This window comes from Anolis carolinensis, chromosome 1, assembly GCF_035594765.1.
Source record: "Anolis carolinensis isolate JA03-04 chromosome 1, rAnoCar3.1.pri, whole genome shotgun sequence".
Taxonomy (NCBI): domain Eukaryota; kingdom Metazoa; phylum Chordata; class Lepidosauria; order Squamata; family Dactyloidae; genus Anolis; species Anolis carolinensis.
The window spans coordinates 349,435,395-349,460,117 of record NC_085841.1 but is presented as its reverse complement, the minus strand read 5'-3'; the positions used below and the strand labels follow the sequence as shown (position 1 = coordinate 349,460,117).

The 24,723-nt window shown below is 38.5% G+C and overlaps 1 protein-coding gene across 2 annotated transcripts in view; it reads right to left on the bottom strand.

Annotated features, from left to right (window-relative positions):
- Nucleotides 1-315: 315 nt before the first annotated feature.
- rcor1 (REST corepressor 1) overlaps nucleotides 316-24,723 on the bottom strand; it is a 173,636-nt gene continuing 149,228 nt past the window's right edge. The window contains exons 8-12 of one of the 2 annotated variants that reach the window (XM_003224059.4): nucleotides 22,183-22,380; nucleotides 17,983-18,060; nucleotides 11,658-11,715; nucleotides 10,103-10,332; nucleotides 316-8,322 (exon numbers count right to left, since the gene is read on the bottom strand). In XM_003224059.4, the coding sequence (XP_003224107.2) occupies nucleotides 8,281-8,322; nucleotides 10,103-10,332; nucleotides 11,658-11,715; nucleotides 17,983-18,060; nucleotides 22,183-22,380 (606 nt within the window). In that variant the 3' untranslated portion in view covers nucleotides 316-8,280. Of the gene's footprint in view, nucleotides 8,323-10,102; nucleotides 10,333-11,657; nucleotides 11,716-17,982; nucleotides 18,061-22,182; nucleotides 22,396-24,723 lie in introns of both variants that reach the window. The other variant, XM_008115749.3, reaches the window with a different exon arrangement.

Here is a 24,723-nt window from a genome sequence, read left to right as displayed (position 1 = left end):
CTAATATAACCTTTTTGGTGTTATTAAAGAAAAGGAATCAAGTAGGTCGTTGTTTACAGAGCATGGCTCGGACAAATTGAACCCCTAATGTTGTTTTTCTCAAGGTTAATTCAAAGCAACGGCCAAGTTTCCTCTGGAGAATTGAAGGTACAGGATAATGGATAGAAATTCATCAAGTGGCAGCAGTAGTTGGTAATTTTAGCAATTGGTCTCTCTCTTGCTGAGGTCTCATAATGTTGACAAGGAGAAAAGTCATGAAGCTACCCATTTGGGAAGGAGGAGGTTTTTAAACACACATTGCATTACACCAATAGCTTGGTTTTCTTTTTAATTTCATGTCAGCAAACACTGGAAATCATAGAAAATGAACTGTGCAGAATTTCAGAAATGAACTGTGAACTCCTCTTCCCGCTATAATTTCTCTTACAGTAAACGGATAATTCAAAGAGGAAAAAAAAAGTCCTCAAACTGTTATCTTTTCAGTGGCTAAGCAGTTTTATAATTCTATGAACATTCATCACAGTAATGTGGTAAATAATAGGGAAATAGCAAAAAAAGGAGAGAGGACATGAAAAATATTACTTACAACAGCAGTATTACTACATACGTCTTTTTTAAAAACCCAATCCCTTCCCCCCCCATGTAATGCATAATGTTTTATCACTTCAAAGGCTATACAGAATTTTATTATATTTGCAAACTTAACATTATACATCATAAAATCTTGGGAGTGGAAAAAGAATCCTTTGTAAGCTGTCTAGAATTTAACAAAAAATTCATAAAATCTACATAATGGAATACTATTATACACTCCAGTATAAATTTCAGTTTTAGATTATGAATGTAAACACTCATTAATATACAACATGCATAGACATATACTGACCTTCTGTTTTCAAAACTGTAGCTTTCGCTGTAATTGTGCTTTACTATCCACAGTGACACCAACCCAACAGGAATAGCTGCTATTATACAGCTTTTCTGTTCTAGAGATTTATACAACCAGCGAATTCCTGTACAAGCCTCACTGAAATGAATGGAGGCTCCAAAAGCACCACTGCATAGAGGATTGTGTCTCGAAAAAGAAAACCTGCATTTTTCCAAAAAGTGGCAGAAACTATACTTGGGGTTGAAGAAACTGCACAAGATGACAGATTTTCAACTAGCTAAGCACACAGTCAGGAGATAATAAAATCGTAATTCTGTTTCTCATTAAAAATAGTGACACTCATTTTTGACCTCGGTGCAAATCCTCTCTCAATGCTTTTAAAAATATAGATTCAGAACAAAGTTCTTACTTTTTTTGTTACTTGTATTACTTTGCCAAAATGGAAGGTTTTCTTTTAAAAAAAAATGAAACCATTACATTTATCTATACAGTATGCAAGCCAGGCAAGCAAAATTCTTGGCTCACATCTCGTGCGCGAAAGTAACAACTGATTTCAGCAGAGGGGTCTAAAGAAGGCAAAAGAAGCTAAACAAGGACCAAGAAAATATTTCAGCCCAGTTTCAAAAGATGTCAAAAAGAAAGACATTGTTTGGTAAGGTGGTGACTGAAAAGGGTTTTCTTTTTAAAGAAAACTGCAAAAGATTTGGTATATTTTAACGAAAGATCAAGGTTCTCAGAATGATGAAACTAATTTCTTGAACTCAACAGAGCTTTAGATTTTGTTTTACCAAGTAGCCAATCTTCTCTGCAAGGGAATGCCCAGCACAGTATCAGCTTCAGAAAAAAAAATAACACATCAGTCTTCTATGCTAGTGGAAGTCATCATACATGGGCAGAATAAGCCAAATCAGTATTTTTCAAATCAGGTGCAAATGGGTCTTGAACCAAGTGCCTTCCATTTGTTATTTTTGATATTTCTGGCAGCAAACCACTGCAGGTTCCAGAACGGAAAGCAAAAGAGCAATTTTATTCTCTCTGGACTCAAGCATACCTTCATTCCCCAAACAGGACATTGGCTTTGCAATCTAAACTTACTATTAACGTGGGAGAGGTCCTACCTGAGCACAAAGGACTGGTTGAGACCAGGCAGAGAACAAACAGAGTAGCAAGAGAGACCGAGCATAAGCCCTTTCAAAGCTTCCTTTCCTGTATCTACTAACTGTGGTGTGGTATAGTGTCTGTCCATTCCCCCTCTCCCAAATTTCCATGTGATCAGGAACACTGATCATGCAATGGTTCTTGATCACACTAGAAATTCAGTGGATCTTTACATAAAGTGTTTGATGTGATCAGAAACACTGAGCGCACAATGGTTTTTTATCACATTAAAGACCCTATGGATGTCTGTATAGGGTGTTGATCAGGAACACCAATTATGTAATTGTTCTTGATCACATTAGAGAACCATGAATGTCTGCAGAGGCTTCTTGATCACACTAGAGATGCCATGGTCTATTTGATGTGATCAGGAACATCAATCACTCAATGGTTCTCGATCACACTATATACCCTATGAATACCTACGTAGGGCATTTGATATGATCAGGAACACCAATCAGGTAATTGTTCTTGATCACATTAGAGAATCATGGATGTCTACACAGGCTTCTTGATCACACTAAAGATGCCATGGACTGTTTGATATGATCAGGAACATCAATCACTCAATGGTTCTCAATCACACTATATACCCCATGGATATCTATGTAGGGTATTTGATGTGATCCGGAAAACTGTTCTACTTGCACACCATTTTCAAAGATAGAGCCATGTTGCTTTTCTTTCAGCAAAACAACAGTCTTCTGATTTCAGTAAACAAATATTTGCATATGTGTGTTAGCTACCTTACTATTGGTTAGGGTACTTGTGCTATCATCAACAATTTTGTTTCTGGACAAACAAAATATAATTGTCACTTTCTTCTTTAATTTTTGCTCTTATGATACTCATGCATCAAAAGAAATGGATCATAATCCATGATGCTTCATGCTAAAACAAAAGTTTGACTCTTAAAGCTGCAAAAAGACTCCTTTTTTTGGTTGTACACATTTACAACTTCCATTGAATGCATGGAGAGAAGGGGCCATATGAAAGTCAGGGAGCAGAACCAGCAGATAGAACAGGAGGTCTTATATGGGCTCAGTCTCAAAAGAGGGAACATCACAAAAAGCATTTCAAAATCCCTGAAAAAATATATATACATATTTACCTATAAGAAGCCTGTATGGCTGCATTACCAGTTGTAACTACTATTGAGAATATGATTGTACAATGCTATCAGAAGCTGCTTAAGCTTAAGCATTACATATTTTATACGCAGCTTCCTCCCTTAGTTCTAGATTACAGAAATTTGATCATTGTATTTCAGGCCAGTTAGGGTACAATATTCAAGTAAAAAGGTATTATAAAGGATGCAGCAGGGAGGAGCGCAAAACAACAGCAGCAAAATGTACTAGCATGTTACACAACGACACGTAGAAACAAAAATAGAACAAATGTAAAATTCTGGTGCATATACAATAAATTTGTTAAGATTTTAAAGTACCACTTTTTCTTAGCGATACCGTAATTATGCACAATAACTTATACTTAGGAAGAAATAAAAATTGCCCACCATCTAAAAAACATGTAATTATGACATCCACATTAATAGTATAAGGAAACAAAATTTAAGTGAATATTACACATTAAAAAGTCAGGTTTGTGGACCCTTTTAAATCAGAATGCAGAGCCTTTATTAAAATAATGTTTGAACAACAACAATGCACCCTTTCTGTACAGAAGACCAAATTTTGAAAACAACCCAACCTTAAAAGCGAAATAATTCCTTTGTTTTAATAAGGGAACCATTGTGAACCAGAGAGGAGGGAGGAACCCATGCTATACTACTGTGTACATGTCTTAAAAGTACGTTAGACCTGAAATGGTGAAGAAATATAGAGAGAGTATCTTCTCCACCAGTAAGGAGTTTCTGTACTGACTTTGTAGGAGATCAACTCAAAGCCCAATCTTTTCCTTTTGATATGGTTTGGGAGGCTGAACAATGTAATCTGTCGGTACTATAAATAGTTAACTATATGAGCAGTTTCAGACCACAGGTGGAGAAATCAGGTATGAGAATTTTCACAAATATTGATGAGAGATTTGACATAAGACAACTTCCATATCCACAGGGGAAACATCCCTGGACTTCATGTGGTTACATTAAACCATGGATAACAGCAAACCCTATTGAAATGATGGACTTTTGGCCCAATAATACCATAGAGCAGAGCTTTCAAAACTGTGTGTCATGACATGTTAGTGTGTTAGCTGCAGAGCATAGGTACGTCATGCAACCATAACACAAAATCTGGGTTTGTGAAATAAGCAAATAATCTTTTTTAAAAAAATGAATAAATTTCATGGGATATGTTGTGCCCTCATACATTTTGTTATTGCAGTTTATGAATGTGTTCGTATATCTTATAAGGGATTGGTTTAACCTCCTTTTTGCTAGGAAGTCTCTATTATTGCATTGCGAAATGATGCATGTCCAAAAAGTGTATCATCAACTTGAAATGTTTGGAAAGCTCTGACATGGAATCATGCTGAAGGACCTAGAAAATACCTAGAAAGGATAGATTTTGTCGGATGTGGAAAAATGAAAATGTGGATACAAGTCCTGTGGATATGGAGGTCATACCATATTGGCAAACTGTTACCTTGTCAGAACTCACAACCTCTGAGGATGCCTGCCATAGATGCAGGTGAAACGTCAGGAGAGAATGCTTATGGAACATAGCCATACCACCCAGAAAACTCAGAGCAACCTAGTGTTACCTTGTTAACTTATTTCATTTTAGGTAAGGGTAAAGGTTTTCCCAGACATTAAGTCTAGTTGCGTCCATCTCTCGGCATGGGTGCTCATGTCCATTTCTAAGCCAAAGAGCCAGCGTTATCCGTAGACAACTCCAAGGTCATGTGGCCAGCTGACAGCGGAAGCTCACCCCGTTCCCTGGATTAGAACTGCCGACCTTTCGGTCAGCAAGTTCAGCAGCTCAGCGGTTTAATCTGCTGCGCCACCAGGGGCTCCTTTTATTTTATTTTAGCCCTATCGAATTCTTGGGGCTGTATCCAATAGTATTTTGTTAGCAGGGACACTTCCCTTTTGAGGTATACTGCCCTTTTCCTTAGCTTTTTCCTCTCATGCTACAGATCGTTAATGAGGACCTTCCTGTACAACAGTTTGAAGTGCGGTGGGTAAAGAAAAGGGGTCCCAGATCCCTGATTTTGTTTGTTAATGTTGAAAGGGAAGACACAGCTGCTCCCATGTCTGATTTGTTGATTTCCTTGTTGCATCTGAGCTGGGAAGGACCAAGTTTGCCCATGACTGCTTTACAATCTCTGGGAAACGCAGGCTATCAGTGAAGGAGAAAACAAAATAGTCTTGTGTATGACACTGAAATAAATAGGGATGTAAAATTAACTGTTTTAAAATTTAGCAAGTCTATTTCATCAAAGTAAGAACAAGACTTGTTTCTAAAACTCTGGAAATAGTTTAGACGGGCTTAGAAATTTCTATACCTTGTCAAATCTGCAGGAAAGATGAATGGATTTTATATTTCTAGATTCCGGAACTGAAGTTAATCTAAATATTATGTGCCTGGCTGCTAACATGGCTGTATGAGGGAATCTCTGCCAGAATGTTACATTAACTAAATAATTTCTACATGTACAATATTATCATATTAGTGAGAATGAGAGATAAAAAAGTGCGGGCAGCTTTGAAATATTTAAATCCCACGTCTATGATCTAAAATGGTTAATCAAACTCTCTCTTTTACACATACACACACAGAGCAATGACCATTTAATTTAGGTTTTACTCAGTATAAATTTAAATGAAATAATTTGTGTAATGCCCACCTGGCTTATATTTCTCACCTTGTTAATTGGATATAGAATACTGACATAGGAAGAGTTTTCTTTTATTATATTTTACATTGTCTAGTATAGAATCTGATTTTTTTAAAGTCAGTTCAACCCAACTAGAATGATTAGGTGACATCCCAAACCCATAACCTTAAAATACGTTTAAAATATACCAGTTTGTCATCACAACGCTTGGGAAAAGCTACTCTTCACAAAGGTTTCCTTGATTTAGAACGCAAAAGGCTAGGGATGTTTTTAAAAGTTAGTTCCATGATAGGAATCACAAAGGGAGAAAGAGGTTTGCTTGATCTGAATTAGGAAAGGACACCAAAGCCTAAATCCAATTGTTAGCTTCAACTTAGAGCAGGCTCAGTGAATTAACAGGAATTTGATGCATATCAACACTTACATAAATTCCATTGATTCAATGGGTTCACCTCTAATTGGGATTAACAATTAGATTTGAGACCAAGGCTCTTGTCATTTACATGCTATTGCTTTTCAGCCTCTCAGATCCATATTAGATTAGCTGGTGCCAAATTTTAAGAAGGCTTTATTGTTTTTGTTGTTCTGTGAGATTCTTGCCTCTCCTTTTTGTTTTTTACCCTGCAGAAAGCAAACAGGTGCTCAGTAAGACGGAAGAGAAAAAGCAGTACTACTTCTTTGTCTCTCTCAATCTCTTTCTCTCTATATATTTATATTTGGCAAATATAAAGGAAATTCTATGGGTGTTATGTCAATACCAGGCATGGGCAAACTTCAGCCCTCCAGGTGTTTTGGACTTTAATTCCCAGAATTCCGAACAGACTGTTAGGAATTCTGGGAGTTGAAGTCCAAAACACCTGGAGGGCCGAAGTTTGCTCATGCCTGGTCTACACTATAGGTGAGGATGCCTGTGATTGTCCATATATTTGGGACTCCATCTCCCATCACCCCTAGTCTTCATGGCCATCACTAAGGGCAATGGGATTTGTAGTACAACACATCCTGGATGGCCACACATTTTCCTGATTTCTAGGTTGTTGTGGTAGACAAATGGGCAAAGTCGTAAATGATCAACAATGCCTGCCACATGATTGCATCATTTTCTGTGCTTTACCAATGAAAAGTTGCTTTTGAGAAAAACGAATACGATGATATGCTGAAGTTAGATGATCATTTTATCATTACTCAGTTAAACATGGTTTCAGCAAGCTATTATAGTCATGCTTCTTACAGATCAATTCATATATATGTAAAAACTGCACCATGTAAGATTGGTAAATTGCACTTAATTGTATCACGTTCTTACCATGCTAGAGTACATTGAATCACATACTAAAGATTGATTTTCTAATTAATGATAGAAAAACCTTTGCTTCAATATCTGAACAGATATATATACATACTGAGATTGTAACTATTTAATTTTTTTTTGTTTCTACATTTAAAAACCCATTAAAATCCCACTGATAATCTCTGGACAGCCATGATTAAAATCTTAGGTGGTTTTTATATTACAAATTTATATTGGCTAATTCAATATGGAAAGTATTTTAAAAAGCAGAAGGGCCCAAGAACAGATAAATATGTTAGGTGGCCTTAATCCCCTGGATTGGTAAAGAAATTAAAAGAAACCAGCATTCACCGAAATGTCGTAATGCAAATACATTGGTTCATGTGTGCAAGTGTATGTGTGTTGTTTCAATGTAGGCTTACAGGCTGTGCATTCCCTTTTGAATTAAAATAAAAAGGTCCATTAACAATCATCATAAAAAATCACAATTATTTTTTTAACTTTCTAAAAAGGTTGCTGATAATATGCATAAAGAACTGTACATGCCAGCATCTTTTGACATTCCCCCATCCCCATTGTATCCTCTGACTTCAGAGAAGCTGGCATACCCACAATGCTTTCTCTTAACATAATTCAATATAAACAAATAAAAAAGGAGATCATCTCATAATTAATGGTTAGAAAAGAAGCAGAAACCACACAATGCCCTACAGAAATACATATTAATACCCTATTGCAGAGAAGGTTGCTTTCAAGAGTCATAATCGGAGTTTGGGAAGCTTAGGAAGGAGGAGAAAAGTTGGCCGATCGTGGTCTATGTATTCGTGTGAAGGTGGTTCAAAGAGCAGCCGATGCTATAAACTGGGATGTCGCTGAAAACCCAGAATCAGTCCTGACACATAAATGGGAGCGGTGTGGAGGAATGAGGAGAAGATTAAGGCAAAAAATGTAGCACAGGGAGCAGATGTGTTTGCCTTTCGTTTCGTCTGAAATCGGTTTGTTCTCTTTCTCTCTTTTTTGGTAATAGCTGCTTGTTCACAGAGATATGATGCAGATGGCTGTTCTGAGGTTTTGCTAATACCTGATATTGCAGATAATGCAGTAGTCACAACATAGCATTGTTCTAGGCTACCTGAGTTTCTCATGAAGCAGATGGGTATCTGACATCCAGAACAGGAGTAGCCTGGAAGGGAAGAGGTACAGTGTGATGAGAAAAGACGTAGGCGTTTTAATTTAGAATGATTTTATATATAGATTGCTATAATTCATTCATACACGTTGTCAAACCCAAGGTCCGTAGGCCGAATGTGGTCCTCCATGTAATTTTATGAATCCCTCCGAATACTGAATTACAACTCCTGTATTCCTTATCATTAGACATCATAACTAGAGCTGATGGGAGTTGTGAGACGATAAAATCTCGAAGGCTGAAGTTCTGTTTAATTAGGACAGTGAGGTTTGAACCACTCCAAAAAGGTATCAAAACAAAAAAGGTCTTTGGTGGGTTGTTGTGAGTTTTCTAGGATGTATGGCCATGTTCCTTAAGCATTCTTTCCTGACGTTTCACCCACATCTATGGCACGCATACTCAGAGGTTGTGAGGTATATTGGAAACCAGGCAAGTGGGGTTTATATATCTGTGGAAGGTACAGGGTGGGAGAAAAACACTTGTCTGTTGGAGGCAATTGTGAATGTTGCAATTAATCACCTTGATTAGCATTGCAAAGCCTTGCAGCTTCAAGGTCTGACTGATTCCTGCCTGGGGGAATCCTTTTGTTGGGAGGTGTTAGCTGGCCCTGATTGTTTCATGTCTGGAATTCCTATGTTTTCTGAGTGTGGTTCTTTATTTACTGTCCTGATTTTAGAGTTTTTTTAATACTGGTAGTCAGATTTTGTTCATTTTGATGATTTTGCTCATTTTCTCCTTTCTGTTGAATTTGTCCACATGCTTGTGGATTTCAATGGCTTCTCTGTGTAGTCTGACGTGGTGGTTGTTAAGAGTGGTCCAGCATTTTTGTGCTCTCAAATAATATGCTGTGTCCAGGTTGGTTCATCAAGTGCTCTGCTATGGCTGACTCTTCTGGTTGAGTTAGTCTGCAGTGCCTTTCCATGTTCCTTTATTTGTTTGGGCAATGGTGCGTTTGGTGGTCCCTATGTAGACTGCATGGTATACGGTAGACTCCAGCAGAGGTGAGAGGATCTTTCTTGTCCTTTGCTGAACGTAGCATTTGTTGGATTTTTTTAGTGGGTCTGTTAGTTTGTAGGTTGTGTTTCTTCATCAGCTTCCCTATGCCTCCAACAGAGAAAAGTCTTTTCTCCCACCCTGGACCTTCCACAGATATATAAACCTCCCTTGCCTAGTTTCTAATATGCCTCACAACCTCTGAGGATGTCTGCCATAGATGTGGGTGAAACATCAGGAGAGAATGCTTCTGGAACATAGCCATACTGCCTGAAAAACTCACAGCAACCCAGTGATTCCGGTCATGAAAGCCTTTGACAACACAAAAAGGGTTTCATCTGTCGGCAGAAAGAAAGCAGGGAAGATGTCAGTCTAACTTCTGTTGGAAGAGAGTTTTTAGTGCTTTGGGACTGCGACTGAGAATGTTCTCTCCCACTTCCACCAGATGTACCTGTTACTAGTAATTACTTACAATTACTTCTTTTTTTCAACCACTATGGCAGGATGAAAAACAGCCTTACATTGGTTTGAAGACCATTTTGGATTCACTGAGTATCCAACACTATCTGAATATGTCAAAGACATGGACAGTTAAAGTGATAATGTACGGCTGGCCATCTCCCAGACTGCATGGCTAAGCAATGAAGCTAGCCAAATGCTATTCAAACAAAAAAGAATTGCAGTCATTTCTGCCAAGGGACTGAGCATCCTAAATTGGCAAGCAAATGAAGATGGATCTCAAGTAAAAAAAAATAACAACAACCAAAAAGAAAACACATACCTCTTCTTCTTCTTCTGACACTTTAATGGTATTATCCGGTGATTTTACGGGTTTCTGGGTATTGGTTCCATTCATCTCATCCTTGCCGTGCTCTGCTTCCCACTCCTGTAGAACTTCATCTATGTTAAAACGCCGCCGGTAATTTACAAAAAAGTTTTTCACTTGCACCACGGATTTGTTTCCAATCACATCAGAGATGGCTTGAAAGTCACGGCCATATTTCCTGATTGCTATGAAAGGAGATAGGTGTTCAAGTTGGAAGTGCAGCAATCAAAGATTAAAAGTGAAAGGTACACAGCTCTTGAAATAGCATTTTGGAACATGTCAACATTCTTTTGTGTCTAAGGGCACCACATACATTCATGCCCATTTTATCCTTGCAACCAAACTGTGAGACAGGCTAATCAAAGTGTGAAATGATCCAGAGATCATCCAATAAAGCAACACAGCTAAGTGGGAATCTGAATGGAATCTGAATCGAGGGTTCTTCAATCCAAGCCCAACACCGTGTCCTATCTATCATACTGAACTCTGTCCTCCCATAAATAGAAATGATGTTGTTTTTCAGCTAAAGGAGAACTAAACGTAGGTGTAATTGCATTAAAAATACTGAGAGTGTGAACAGTACTGAATAAAACTAAATGTGAATGTAATATATGAACCTCATCTCATTGATCAGGTAATAGCATCCAAAGTTAGCAAACAAACAGTCCCTTGGGTAGAAAATCATATTTTTTCATTAATGGTTATTTTTCTCACTTTTATGGGGGATCCTGTACCCTAACTTCATTCAGATGTGGGGGCCTGACTGTAAACCATAATAGTAAGATCTAAATTGCTTGTCATTCTCAAATTTATTAAAAATAGAAATAATCAAACAAAAGGGAATTAAAAGAGCATAAGAGAATGCAGCACATAATTATTAAAATCTCCTAGCAAGAGTCACTCTAAGGCTCATTAATAGTCACACACCCTTCTAAAAAGTGGGGAAAGTTCAGACTTGGCAGTATTTCAATGGGAAATGTGGGCCTCCTTTTGGTTGATGAGATAGTCAAGTGAATCAGGACTGTTGTTGTTGTGTGCCTTCAAGTCATTTCAGACTTGGGTTAAATGACCATGGGCTGTATCAGGCCTATGGGCCTCAGTTTGGGGACCCCTGCTCTAGTGTTTGTCCACATTCTTGCCAGAAGGTACAATTCTTTCTTTACACTTAAATTAAATACATTTGAGCTGGTGGAGATATTTTGTCTCTTCAGCAAAAACATCATGAAAACTATGTCAAGCAAAACTCCTTCCACGTTCATCCACAAATGCTGCTTGCAGTGTGTGAAATCACATCATGAACCATTGCAATGGTTGAACTGGATCTGAAAGCATTCTGTAGCATCCAGAGCTATTGTTTGCAAGATCCCATCAATCCAGTCTCCTAAATTGATAAACAGGAAGTAGGATGTAGAGAAAATATTCACTGGCCAATTAAAAAGCTATCCATCACGAAGCCAAAGAGGGTCACCCTCCAAGAGAGACAAATAGATGTGCAAGCACCATATCATACCTTGCACAGCAAGAAGCTGTTCTTCTGTGGTCCAGCGTGCATTAAATTTCAACGTAACCTAGATGTCACAAAAAATAAATTGAATCATTTACTTAGGTAACGGATCTGCTTTCAAAGCCTAGGCTGACAACTGTGTACAAATGAAATAGTGAACAAATTGCTTGAGGCGGAAGAAGCGAACACTCATTAGTCAAATAAAACCTGCATTATTCCTCTCGGCACTTATTTGAAAAAATGTATCTCCCTCTCCAGCCAAATGGGAGATGCAGTTCATTATTTAGTTAACAATAACATTTAGTTAATAACAATAGGAATGGGAAAGGAAACAGAGAAAGAGGTCAGGGGATTTAACATAGCCGCTAAATACAGGGCTCTCCATTTCAGCTAACTTGTATATCTAAAGGTATGAGGATCTTGCCATTTGCTATGTTTCTAACCTTAAATCAGCCTGTCTCCCCTCTCTAGTTCTCAAACTAGAATCTGAATTATCTCTTCATTTTCAGTGGATTTAGGAGGTCTTTGTCCTCTTTAATCCTTATAGGGGATCTACAATTTTATGTTTTGTCTCAGCCCACAAGGAAGGTGAAGTGGAGTCACCCCAACTTCCTCTTCAGCTACAGATTTGGTGAAGTTTCCTTTCCAAAACTAGGCAATGAAACCCAGCCTGCAAAAGGGGTAGCTGTCTCTTAATTTTGAAAAAAGAGTTAATTATTATGTTAATTAACCCACAAATGCCAAATTGAAGGCTGTATCTCTTCTTCCTGAGTTTATCGGGGGAGCAACAGAATGCTCCGCATGGGCAAGTAATTGCAGGTCCCTACCAAGGATGAAAGGAAAGTCCACTTTGGTTTCTCTAAATGATCACCCCAATGACAGCTGATAGTGTTGACCCAAGATATGTTATTACTTGATGCATCAAACAAAATGGCCATTTCAAGTACAGATACCAACTACGCTGGCAGTTCCATTTCACTTCATTGATGGAAGTGTCCTCTGAGGCAGCGGTATCAAACTCATTTTCTTCAAGGGCCACATCAGCCCTATGGTTGCCTTCAAAGGGCCATTGAATTCTTGGATGTAGAATCCTTGGATATAGAGGCCCAACTATAATTGTTTCACAAAGTGATAGGTGCTCTTTAGTTTTTACCCACTCTGGGTCCCCAGATGTTATGGAACAACTCCCATCACTTTTAATTATCTGTCTTGTGGACTGAGGATAATGGGAATTGCAACCCAACAGCATTTGCGGCTCTGAGGTTTGGGGAAAGTTAAAGGGCATTTAAGACATCACATCCATAAGCCATGTATCTAAATTCAAACCCAGCCATCCAGACTAAAAAGAACAAACTGCAGCTTCCCAGGGGTTACTGTATCACAACTCCCATCAGCTCTAGGCATGATGTCTAGTGATGAGGAATACAGAAGTTGTAGTCCACCATCTGAAGGGCCACTCACATAAAATGACACTGAAGGCCTTGTGCTTGACACATGTGATCTGAGGGGTCAAGACAAAGTCATGTAGGAATGAAGAGGTTCCTACTGATGCTACCTTGCCTGAACAGTCACCTCTCCCTTCTTTACTAGGACTGGCTGTCAGCTTGTAAAAATTGATACTAAAGGTTTTGTTTTTTTCGTGTCAGGAGCAACCTGAGTTGCTTCTGGAGTGAGAGAATTGACCGTCTGGAAGGACGTTGCCCAGGGGACACCTGGATGTTTTGATGTTTTACCATCCTTGTGGGAGGCTTCTCTCATGTCCTCGCATGAAGCTGGAGCTGATAGAGGGAGCTCATCCGCGCTCTCCCCGAGTGGGATTCGAACCTGGCAGCCTTCAGGTCAGCAACCCAACTTTCAAGTCACGAGGCTTTTATCCCCTAGGCCACCGGAGGCTCAATACTAAGGTTAACACATCCAAGTGTTCAAAGCACTCCTATCATACATGGAAACAAGTGTATATAAACCTTCAAATTGAAGATAGGGAGTTGAACAATAGGCTGGCCTGGAGAGGTTTTGCTGGAGGTTTGATATCAACAGACAACCTAGCACATAGGTGACATTCTACGAGGGAGAGAGGGCGGGATATAAAATAAATAAAAGTGAATTAATTAGCCTCTTGGCCACAAAAAGTATCTTGTTACAGACCTGGGTTAAAAATGAGGACCCAGAAGCTGTCTCAAGAACTTTAGACGAGTCAGTATGGATTCGATGTAGACCAACATCATCATCATCATGTTTATTTATATCCTGCTTTTTCTCTCCATATGGAGATTCAAAGCGGCTCACAACTAAAAACATTCCAATACAACTTAAAACAGGGGTCCCCAAACTACAGCCCGCGGGCCACATGCGGCCCATTGAAGCAATTTATCTGGCCCCCATGGCACAAAGGCAGAAGGGGGTTCGTTGGACTAAATGGCCCAAGGGGTCTCTTCCAACCCTCTTTTTTATTTTTATTATTATTATTATTATTATTATTATTATTATTATTATTATTATTATTATTATTATTAACATTGAGGCTGGGTGGCCATCTGTCAGGGGTGCTTTGCTAGTGCCTTTGGTGCTCAAAGGCAGAAGGGGGTTGGGCTAAATGGCCCAAAGGTATTATTATTATTATTATTGCTTGGTGTCCAACTATAGTCCGGCCCTCCAGTGGTCTGAGGGATCGTGAACTGGCCCGCAGTTTAAAAGTATATATACAATATACTTATATACAATATATAAGTATTAAAACATTCTATCCACCCAGAGTCCAGTCAGTTGTCGACGGGTAGCTTAACAGCTAGACACAAGTGCAACTACACCCTTCGATCCTTCCTACTTTAGAAGCTAACATACAGTACGCCTCTGGTAGAAGCATACTGCCTCTTCTACCAGAGGTGATACACAATCCTCTTGACTAGTAGACACTGATGGATGGAACCTCCAGGAATTTATCCAATCCTCTTTTAAAAGGAAGTTGGCAACCAAGGTTAGCGTATTTTGTGGTTGTGTATTTTGTAGTTTTACTATGCAGTGTCAAGACGTACTTCCCTTCATTTGTCACAAATCTCTCACCATTCAACTTCAGTACCTCACCCCACATTCTAAGCAATGAGACAGGTAGAAAAATGTCTGTTTTTCTACTTTCTCCACTGTGCATAATTTCATACTTTTTCATGTCAAAGTGGAGACATTTGTACTCGTCTCCAGGTCTGTGAAATGCAGAAAGTAAATTGGTATTTCAGCAGACTTTTTAAAAAATCAAATTCAGCAAAATAAGATCAAAAACAGAGCTTCAATTTTAATTGGCTAAAATAATCAGTTTTTAAAATTCAGCTAACTTAGAAGATAGCCACAATTAATCAAAGAAGCAGACAGGTACATTTTAAACATGACTGCAGGTAGCAAGCACAGAAATGGATTACCACTTTTGCTGTCTACTTTATCAAAAAATAAAGTATGATTTTTCTTCTTTAAAGCTATTTGTTTTACTGACATGACAATAGCAAGATTTAATCAATTCATCAGCTGAGATGCGTAAAATTAACTGACTATAGTAATTTTATTATTAATTATGGCATGTACACTCTTGCTTTTCAACTCAGGAGAATTCATAATGTAAAAACGAATGTCCTGTTTTTGCGTGAAAGGAATCCACATGGCTGAAGAGAGAATGAATGTTCTCACCTATAAGTAAAGGTAAAGGTTTTTCCCTGACATTAAGCCTAGTCGTATTCAGACTCTGGGGGTTGGTGCTAATCTTCATTTCTAAGACGAAGAGCCAGCATTGTCCATAGACGCCTCTAAGATCATGTGGCCTGCAAGACTGCATGGAGGGTCGTTACCTTCCCACCAGAGTGGTACCTATTGATGTACTCACATTTGCATGTTTTCAAACTGCTAGACTGGCAGAAGCTGCGGCTAACAGTGGGAGCTCATCCCGCTCCCCAGATTTGAACCACCGACCTTTCGGTCAGCAAGTTCAGCAGCTCAGCTGTTTAACCCGCTTTCTCACCTATTGACAGCAATATCCAAAGTAAAGCAAATAAGAATACTAGTGGCTTCGCCATCATGGAAAGCTCCAAATGACCAAATGGCTGTGATAGCAGTGCAAGTTGGACATGAAGACCTTATAAATCCCTATAGTCTACATCTCCCAACCATCGCACTCCACTTAAAGCATATGTCCCCTCTTTCTCCTTTCTGCGTATACATTCTATGCATTGGGCAAACACAGAGGAAGAAGGAAAAAAGTGATTCATCATGCAATCTAGATTCACCAAAATCTCCACCTGAAGGCTCTTGATTCAGTCTTAGGGCCCTTCCACACAGCCATACAACCCAGAATATCAAGGCAGATAATCCACAATATCTGCTTTGAACTGGATTATTTGAGTCCACACTGACATATAATTCAGTTCAATGTGGATTTTATACAGCTGTGTGGAAGGGGCCTTAGTAGGCTATTCCAGTCCCTTTTCCAGCAGTAAGAACCTGTAGAGCAGTGGTTCTCAACCTGTAGGTTCCCAGATGTTTTGGTCTTCAATTCCCAGAAATCCTAACAGCTGGTAAACTGGCTGGGATTTCTGGGAGTTGTAGGGCAAATATACCTGGGGACCCACAAAAACAAGACCATATTACTCAGTGCTGCTCCCATCACTGCTTTCGCTTGCTTAGCTCTACCATATCCATTTTGAGAAAAGATCCCAAGTGAGCTTTGCTGTTATACACATATAGAGAATCTTCATTATAATCAGGAACCATGAAGATAATCCAGAGTTTACTTTATCCTTCTTTCAGGCGGATAGGATATTTTAGTGCCCCAAAGTAATAATTTATTGCACAATTCACATCCATTCCAGTAGCCATTTTACAAATCTGCTATTTTGAGAAGAGTAAATAATGTCCTTGCCATGTGTGAGTGTTAATTTAAGGGGGCGAATCACATCTGGGACAAGTGTCCCAACAGGTCTATTGCATTGATTGTTGCTACAATGTTTTGCAAATAAGGAAGGCCAAAAAAACCATTTCACCTTATGTGAACCTTATGGGTGTGGATTCTTGAGGACTGTGGATAACCCTAATTCTGTAGGCAAACACTTCTGTGGACACAAGGCATTTCTGACAGCTACTATTCGCATCGGGATCAGAAAATACCCCAGTTTAAAAGAAAGTTTCTTTTCTTTTTTTAAAAAAATGTCTAGATGAGACTTAAACTGTCTAACATTTTACAAGAACACAGAAAGCTAATTTAAACTGAGGGCATTGTTCCATGCAGTTCAGTATTGTCAACTCTTCAAGATTTTAAAGACGATTCTCTCTTAACTCTATCATGGTTTCCTTGGTATTTCCTAGCAGTGCCCTACCAAGGCCTGATCCGCCTAAGTTTCTGAATAAGACAAGATCAGGCATATTAACAATAGTGTAGTTTCCTCAAGCTCATAGCAAAAAACACTGTTCATTTAGAAACATAAATAAATGTTGTTGATCTCCTTTTTGCATTTACACCAGAAGAGGAGAGTAGAAGGGGAACCAATAGTATGCATCTATGATTCAGAAATGCTAAAAAAAAAGATTAATGTTTCTTTCTCACATACACACACACATATGAAATAAGGCAAAATCATTACTCTGCCCAAGACTCCAGGCTTGAGCAGTAAGAAATCAGTAAGCTTGCATCACTATCAGTATCCCTTATACTAGATGTGGGCTAAGTGCAGCCTATTTCATGCATCTTTTCCATATTTTTTTTTTTTGCAGCTCTTCTTCCAGAAATCCCTAAATCCTAAATTTTTCCAGGCCAGTTGGCTCCATATGGGCCCAAATAACTCCTGGACAGAGTAGTTTTGCCATTCATGTCCTCTACTCCGCCCTGACCTGAACAAACACCAAAAATGAAAACAGAAATACAGTAGAGTCTCACTTATCCAACATAAACGGGCCAGCAGAATGTTGGATAAGCGAATATGTTGGATAATAAGGAGGCATTAAGGAAAAGCCTATTAAACATCAAATTAGGTTATGATCTTACAAACTGAGCACCAAAACATCATGCTATACAACAAATTTGACAGAAAAGGTAGTTCAATATGCAGTAATGCTATGTAGTAATTACTGTATTTACGAATTTAGCACCTAAATATCACGATGTATTAAAAACATAGTCTACAAAAATGCGTTGGATAATCCAGAACGTTGGATAAGTGAGTGTTGGATAAATGAGACTCTACTGTAATGTTATGACAATTCAACTCCCCTAAAGATAGCACAGTTGTCCTTCCTGACTCTACACCCTTTTTACATTTCAATGGAGATTGCACAGGGTTGCTCCAGATAGCAAACTTACCTCCGGTAGCCTGTATTGTTCGATTCCTCCTTCAAGTTTCTCTTTCAGAGCGCTGTTTGTTTGCTTGATATTCTGAATCTGAAAGAGAAACATTTTCCCATCAATATAGATAGCAGCTACAACACCATTTTCTGCAGCAAAATGCTACTCCAAGCTTTGATGTGCAGTTTTCTGCACACTTTCTCTTGTTTTCAAAAATCAATCTCTCTCCCGTACATTTGGTATTTTTGTCATTGCAGTTCCCTCCAGACTCTGTAAGACTCTAACTAAGGTATGAAAACTTTTACTGATTTAAGAGGTTGGGCATTTTGATACATCTAAGCCAGTCCAAGCCTTCTTTTTAAAAACCAATCTAAGAGAATTGCTAAGACCGAAATGTTCAGGTCAGGAACATTCTCCAAAACAGTTCAAGGGGCACAAGACTTGGTGGGGAATGATTAGGGAAGAATAGTTGGCTTTGAATTAGACCAAACGTTTGCCCGCAAAGACCTTTACATGGAGAAATAAGGAACAGTTAAGCACAGACACTTAAAAGACAAGCGCTTGTCTAACTACCCCCACTCCTAAACACAAACACAACACTTCGCTAAAGAAAATAACTCCACGTTTTAAACTCCGAAATAGATTAAAGAAGCTCTGTCCTGAAGCATTTTCAGCAGCCTGCTGAGACCGTCGTTTTCAATATAGTATCAAAAGAGGGAACAGAGATGCTGAAATTAAATATCAGAAGAATCACAAAGATGCACAGAAGCCTTCTCCAATCCCTCTTCCCACATCCCTTGAAATACTGTATATACTCGAGTATAAGCCTAGTTTTTCAGCCCTTTTTTAAGACTGAAAAAGCCCCCCTCAGCTTATACTCGGGTGAGGGTCCTGGTTGGCTTATATTTGGGTCAGCTTATACTTGAGAATATATGGTACATTTATTATTTTTCTCTATTATTATTGGTATTATTACATTTATTATTTTTCTCTATTATTGTTGTTACCATTACATTTATTTTACTCTATTTTTATAATTATTATTAATACATTTATTATTTCACTCTGATCTTATTTTTATTATTATATTTATTATTATTGCATGTATTATTTTACTCTTTTATTATTAAAAGGATACATAAGGGCATTTACTTTGAAGAATATGAGAATAATGATTTAATCAGAGTTGGACAGTCTTATCTTAAATTAGAGCTTTATGTAAATATTCAAAAACATTTAACCTACCGATGCTTCAATTAATGCAATTTTATTGGTATCTATTTTTATTTCTGAAATTTACCACTCTCGGCTTATACTGGAGTCAATGTTTTCCCAGTTTTTTTGTGGTAAAATTAGGTGCCTCGGCTTATATTTGGGTTGGCTTAAACTCGAGTATATATGGTATGTATTATTCTAGATCTAAAAAAGCAACAATGGAGGAAGGGTCTTTTCTTTCACGTTCCACTTATAAGGTCCCTGTAGAGCCAGCCTCCCACAACTTGATGCCTCTGGAAATTCTGGATTACAAGGATTATGGGAGTTGGGCTATTCAATATATTTAGAAAAGGAAAGCTACCATAGCTGATGGTGTGAGATGCAAGATGTGGGACTAGATCGGGCATGGGAAAACCTCGGCCCTCCAGATGTTTTGGACTTCAACTCCCACAATTCCTAAAAGCCATAGACGGTTAGGAATTGTAGGAGTTGAAGTCCAAAACACCCAGAGGGCTGACGTTTGCCAATGCCTGGACTAGATCCTCTTTTTTTTATTAAATTGGGGTGGCTTTGGCATGTGCAGGGGCCAATCATCCTCCCCTTTGACCCAAGATACCCCCTAACCAGATATGGCCAGAGGTCCATTCTGGATTTGGGAGAAAAAAATGGGTACTGCTTGGTTATTAAACAAGTATGGGGCCTACAAACTATTGCTGTTTTCAAGAGAACACTTGTAATCTGTTTTCATCAGGATGACTGACTATTTTATGTATTTTATATCCTGCTTTCCTCTCAATAAGGACGCCAGGGTAGCTTTGTATGGCAAAACTGAGCAACAGGAATGTAAAAAATTATGAGAACAAATTTGTGGTGGAACCTGGAACTATAACTGTAATTACTTTTGACAAGCAATCTTTCAAGCTCTGAAAGTGATCACAGATAGTAGTTTCTTCTAATGGAAAAATTTTGGTTGGGATAACAATGGTCATATTTTTTACTCTCATGCTTTCTTTCAATACCCAATCAGGCACGTATCAGCAATTCTGAACCAATTCTAAACCTATAACTATTATGTTGAATGTTTAAGTGCTATTATCTCATCTATTTTATGTCAAATTTAATCCCAAAGAGTGCATAGAATTGTAGTTTTATAACAAAGGCCACAAAACAGTTAATGAATTGGGTTGCTGTTCGCTTTATGGACTGTATGGCCATGTTCCAGAAGCAGTCTCTCCTGACATTTCATCCACATCTATGGCAGGCATCCTCAAAGGTTGTGCGGTCTGAGATAATGTTTCTGGAATATGGCCATACAGCCCGGAAAACTCACAGCAACCCAATGATTCTGGCCATGAAAGCCTTCGATAACACAGTTAATTATTTGAATCACAACCTCCTCCATGCTGCTGTATACTATGTTACAACTGACTGCATGGCTAAAGTATAGATCCTAAAATTGTATTTTCCATAGTTGAGCGTCTCTTAGTTATTCATATCTGACAACTGTAAATTGATTCAAAAGGAAGGGAGCAAAGCTTCAAGTGTTCCACATGAGCACAGTTACAAATGTTCGTGCTACTTCAAAATAATGTGAAATAACATTCACTTCCCCCATTCCAAAATAACCAGTAATGATCACTTTAAACTGTAAAACCCATTAATATGCAGAAACATCACATAACCTCTTTTGTTACAACGATTGGCACAGAGATAACTGACATTTTCCCTCTTGCCCCAATAAAATCATCGCAGAAAATGTTTGAGAGGTAACATCTCCCTTGGCAACAACAAATACTTACAGCAATAGATTGACCACATAAATCAAATGTTAGGATTTGGGATTATGATTTGGTTCTGAATACAATGTTGTTGTTTAATGTGTCTTCAAATCACTTCCAGCTCATGGCGACCCTAAAGCAGTGGTTCTCAACCTGTGGGTCTCCAGGTGTTTTGGCCTATAACTCCCAGAAATCCCAACAAGTTTATGAGCTGTTATCAGATTTCTGGGAGTTGAAGGCCAAAACATCTGGGGACCCACAAGTTGAGAACCACTGCCCTAAGGGAAACCTATTATGAGGTTCACTTGACAAGATTTGTTCAGAGACAGTTTGCTCTGGCCTTCCCTGAGGATGGGTTTCCATGACACAGCAAGGATTTGAATTTGGACCTCCCAGAGTGCCACCTAATAGTCCAACCATTTACACCACACTCTTATTATATTTATATATTTATATATTTATTTATTTATTTATTACAGTCGATGACCAGCAACAGAACCACACTCTTATTAATACAATACACATACTAAAACAGTTACCCTGGGAGGAGACTTTATGGCTATGGGGCTTTCCAAATTTGATGTAGGGTCTGTTGTTCTAATTTGGTTCACACCTGGAGAATACCTGGAAAATGTCCTCTTCTCATCTCAATGGATATGGATCTGGCGGCAGTAGTTTTAAGATAAATGATGTTACATGTTAAATTTATTGCAAATGTGTTATTGGGGGAAGAAGTTTATCCTTTCCTGCACTGGAGTGATATGGAAGAAGAATGGAATATCTCATGTATTCTGGCACTGAGGGTTTAACGTATTGCTATATAAGTAATAATTAAGAGTTGTGGGGAAATCAAGTAACAAAAGAAAATGGCTGTCTGATATGAAAGTTCTCCAAAATAAAATAAAAAAAATAAGCTGAAATAGCATAGAAACTGTGATTTATAAAATGTTTGTACAGGTAGTTGAGTCTTACGGAAGAGACGGGAAGCTGGCCAACCACCTTGCTGCACTGTAAATAGAAAACCAAGCAGAAATGATTCCATTCGAAGACATGCTGCTCAGCTGACAGCTTGTTAATCAAGCCTCATCCCAATGCAAAGCATCTCGTCCAGGCTATAAATCCCCCAGGGAACCACAAAATTGAGACTGATGGCAGCTCCTTTTTAATATATGTATTGGAGGATTAAAAATAAGCCTCATTACTATTGCAGGGGAAACGAGCATACCTGTCGTTTGATGGAGACCAATTCCATATCTAGTTGACGCAGCAAGGTGGTAGCGGCAGTTGCGTTGGCGGAGACTGCTTCCACGTCTTCTTGAGAAAGGAACATGCCTTTGGGAGGTTTCCTCTTGGCTCGGTTCTTCGCGGCCTGGCTACTGTGCTTCTCCTTCTTTACCTGAGGAATTGGTTCCACTGGGGGCACCTGAGGAGTAGAAACCTAACGTACATAAGCCAGGGTTCCATTTCATTTCAGATTTTCCATATATACAAGTGCTCCCTAGTTGTTAGACGTAAACACATGGCCGCTGCAATATACTTTGATGGATGCAGCTTGCAAAAGCTTGTTATCGCTGCGCAAATTGTAGCTGCCACAAGTGTTGGATCCACTACAGGCACTTAATTTTACCAAATGTTAACTTCATCAAGTAATCTCACTACTAGCTCTAAATATATGAGCTAGCCTGTGAATAAGGATGCAATCAAGGCTGCATGGAGAAAACGTGCTTGCTATTTGGGAATCATAGACCTGGCACCGATACTGCTTCTCAGTTAGGGCAACCCCTCAAATGGGGCATTTATTTTATTTACTACATTTATATCCCACTCTTCTCACCCTGAAGGGGACTCAGAGCTGCTTACAAATCAAATGAATATATAATATATTATTAGCATAGCAAAATATAAGCATTAAATTACTATATTGTACTATATCATTATATGGTAATATTATTAGTAATATTACATTTAATATATAATATATAATTAATATTATTATATTGTATTATTAAAAAAGGTAAATGTTTCCCCTGACATTAAGTCCAATCATGTGTGACTGGGGGTTGGTGCTCATCTCCATTTCTAAGCTGAAGAGCTGGCGTTGTCCGTAGACACCTCCAAGGTCATGTGGCCGACATGACTGCATGGAGCGCCGTTACCTTCCCACCGGAGCTGTACCTATTGATCTACTCACATTGGCTTGTTTTCAAACTGCTAGGTTGGCAGAAGCTGGAGCAACAGCGGGTGCTCACTCTGCTCCCGGGATTTGAACCTGGGACCTTTTGGTCTGCAAGTTCAACAGCTCAATGCTTTAACACACTTTGCCACTGGGGCTCCCATTGTATTATAATCTTGTATTCCATTATATTATTATCAATATTATATGTATATACAATATATTATATATTTATAAATTATTATAAATTATATATATGTGTGTGTGTGTGTGTGTGTGTGTGTGTGTGTGTGTGTGTGTGTATATATATATATATATATATATATATATATATATATATAATTAGCATAGCCTGTTGCTATGGCACAGGAGACAAGATGGAACTATCTCCCTGGTAGAATCATATAATCCAGTCCAAAGCAGATAATGTGGATTATCTGCTTTGACAATCTGGATTACATGGCAGTGTAGAAGGGGCCTGTCAACATGTTAGCTGAGATAAGGTGGATCTTCCTTCTTACTTTGTTATGTGACTTTGGGTCACATACAGAAATTCTAAGGCAATGCTGTCACAGGGTCTAATTGGCAAGGTATTTTCAGAAGAGGGTTGCCTTCGCCTTCCTCTGAGGCTGTGAGAGTGTGACTTGACCAAAGACACTCAGTTTATTTCCATGGCTGAGCAGGGATTCAGAACCTGCTCCCCTGGAATTCCAGGTCAGTAGTGGAGTCTTATGGACACACTTGGATCAGTACGCATGGTTTCATTTATTTGCTTATGTAAAATATTTATATAGTGACTTTCCTCAAAATAGCCCCCAGTGCTCCACCTTTTAAGTTCAAAATACAAAAGCAAATGAAGCAAAATGAAACAAACCTAAACTGCAGCAATAGATAAAACATTGCTTTTTACTGCTAGGAAACACATATTACTGGCACTTATTAAGAAATAACACACTCATTTTGCACACCCCTCTGCCCAAACCAGTTAAAGACTGGAGGCCTGTTCAAATAAGTTTTAGCCTGATGATGGAATGACAGAAGACATTGGCTATTTTAGACTTCCTCAAAAGAGAAATTACAGAGAAAGCTCGTTTCCAATGATTACAAGACTTCTGTCATATGCTTAAAGTGATATTGCATTGCTTCCAGATGCTATTTTGCACCAATTCCAGTACAAATTATCAGGTTTTGGAACGGGGAATTAAAGTTTATACACCGCAGGTTTCATGTGAAAATTACCTGAATTTCACATCATTTTTAAATTTATTAAATGGGAGATCAGAAGAATTTGGAGGGGTTGCAAAAAACAAAACAAAACAACAGTTTGGGAGCCATACTTCCTCCAGCCTAAATGTGTCCACCAAATCAACAGAAGTACTGACATATTGAGTTCACATTGATTCAATATGTCTATTCTCACTAGGACTATCTATCTATCCGTTTTCCTATATTTCTTACAGCACAGGATCCAAGACTGTTTACAACTGGATTTAGGCCAAATTAATTAATATATCAGAAAGATGGCCAAAGTTCAAAATATCTGAGAAGTGCAATTTAAAGATTACCATCGCTCTTCACCGGTTGTGAAAAAGA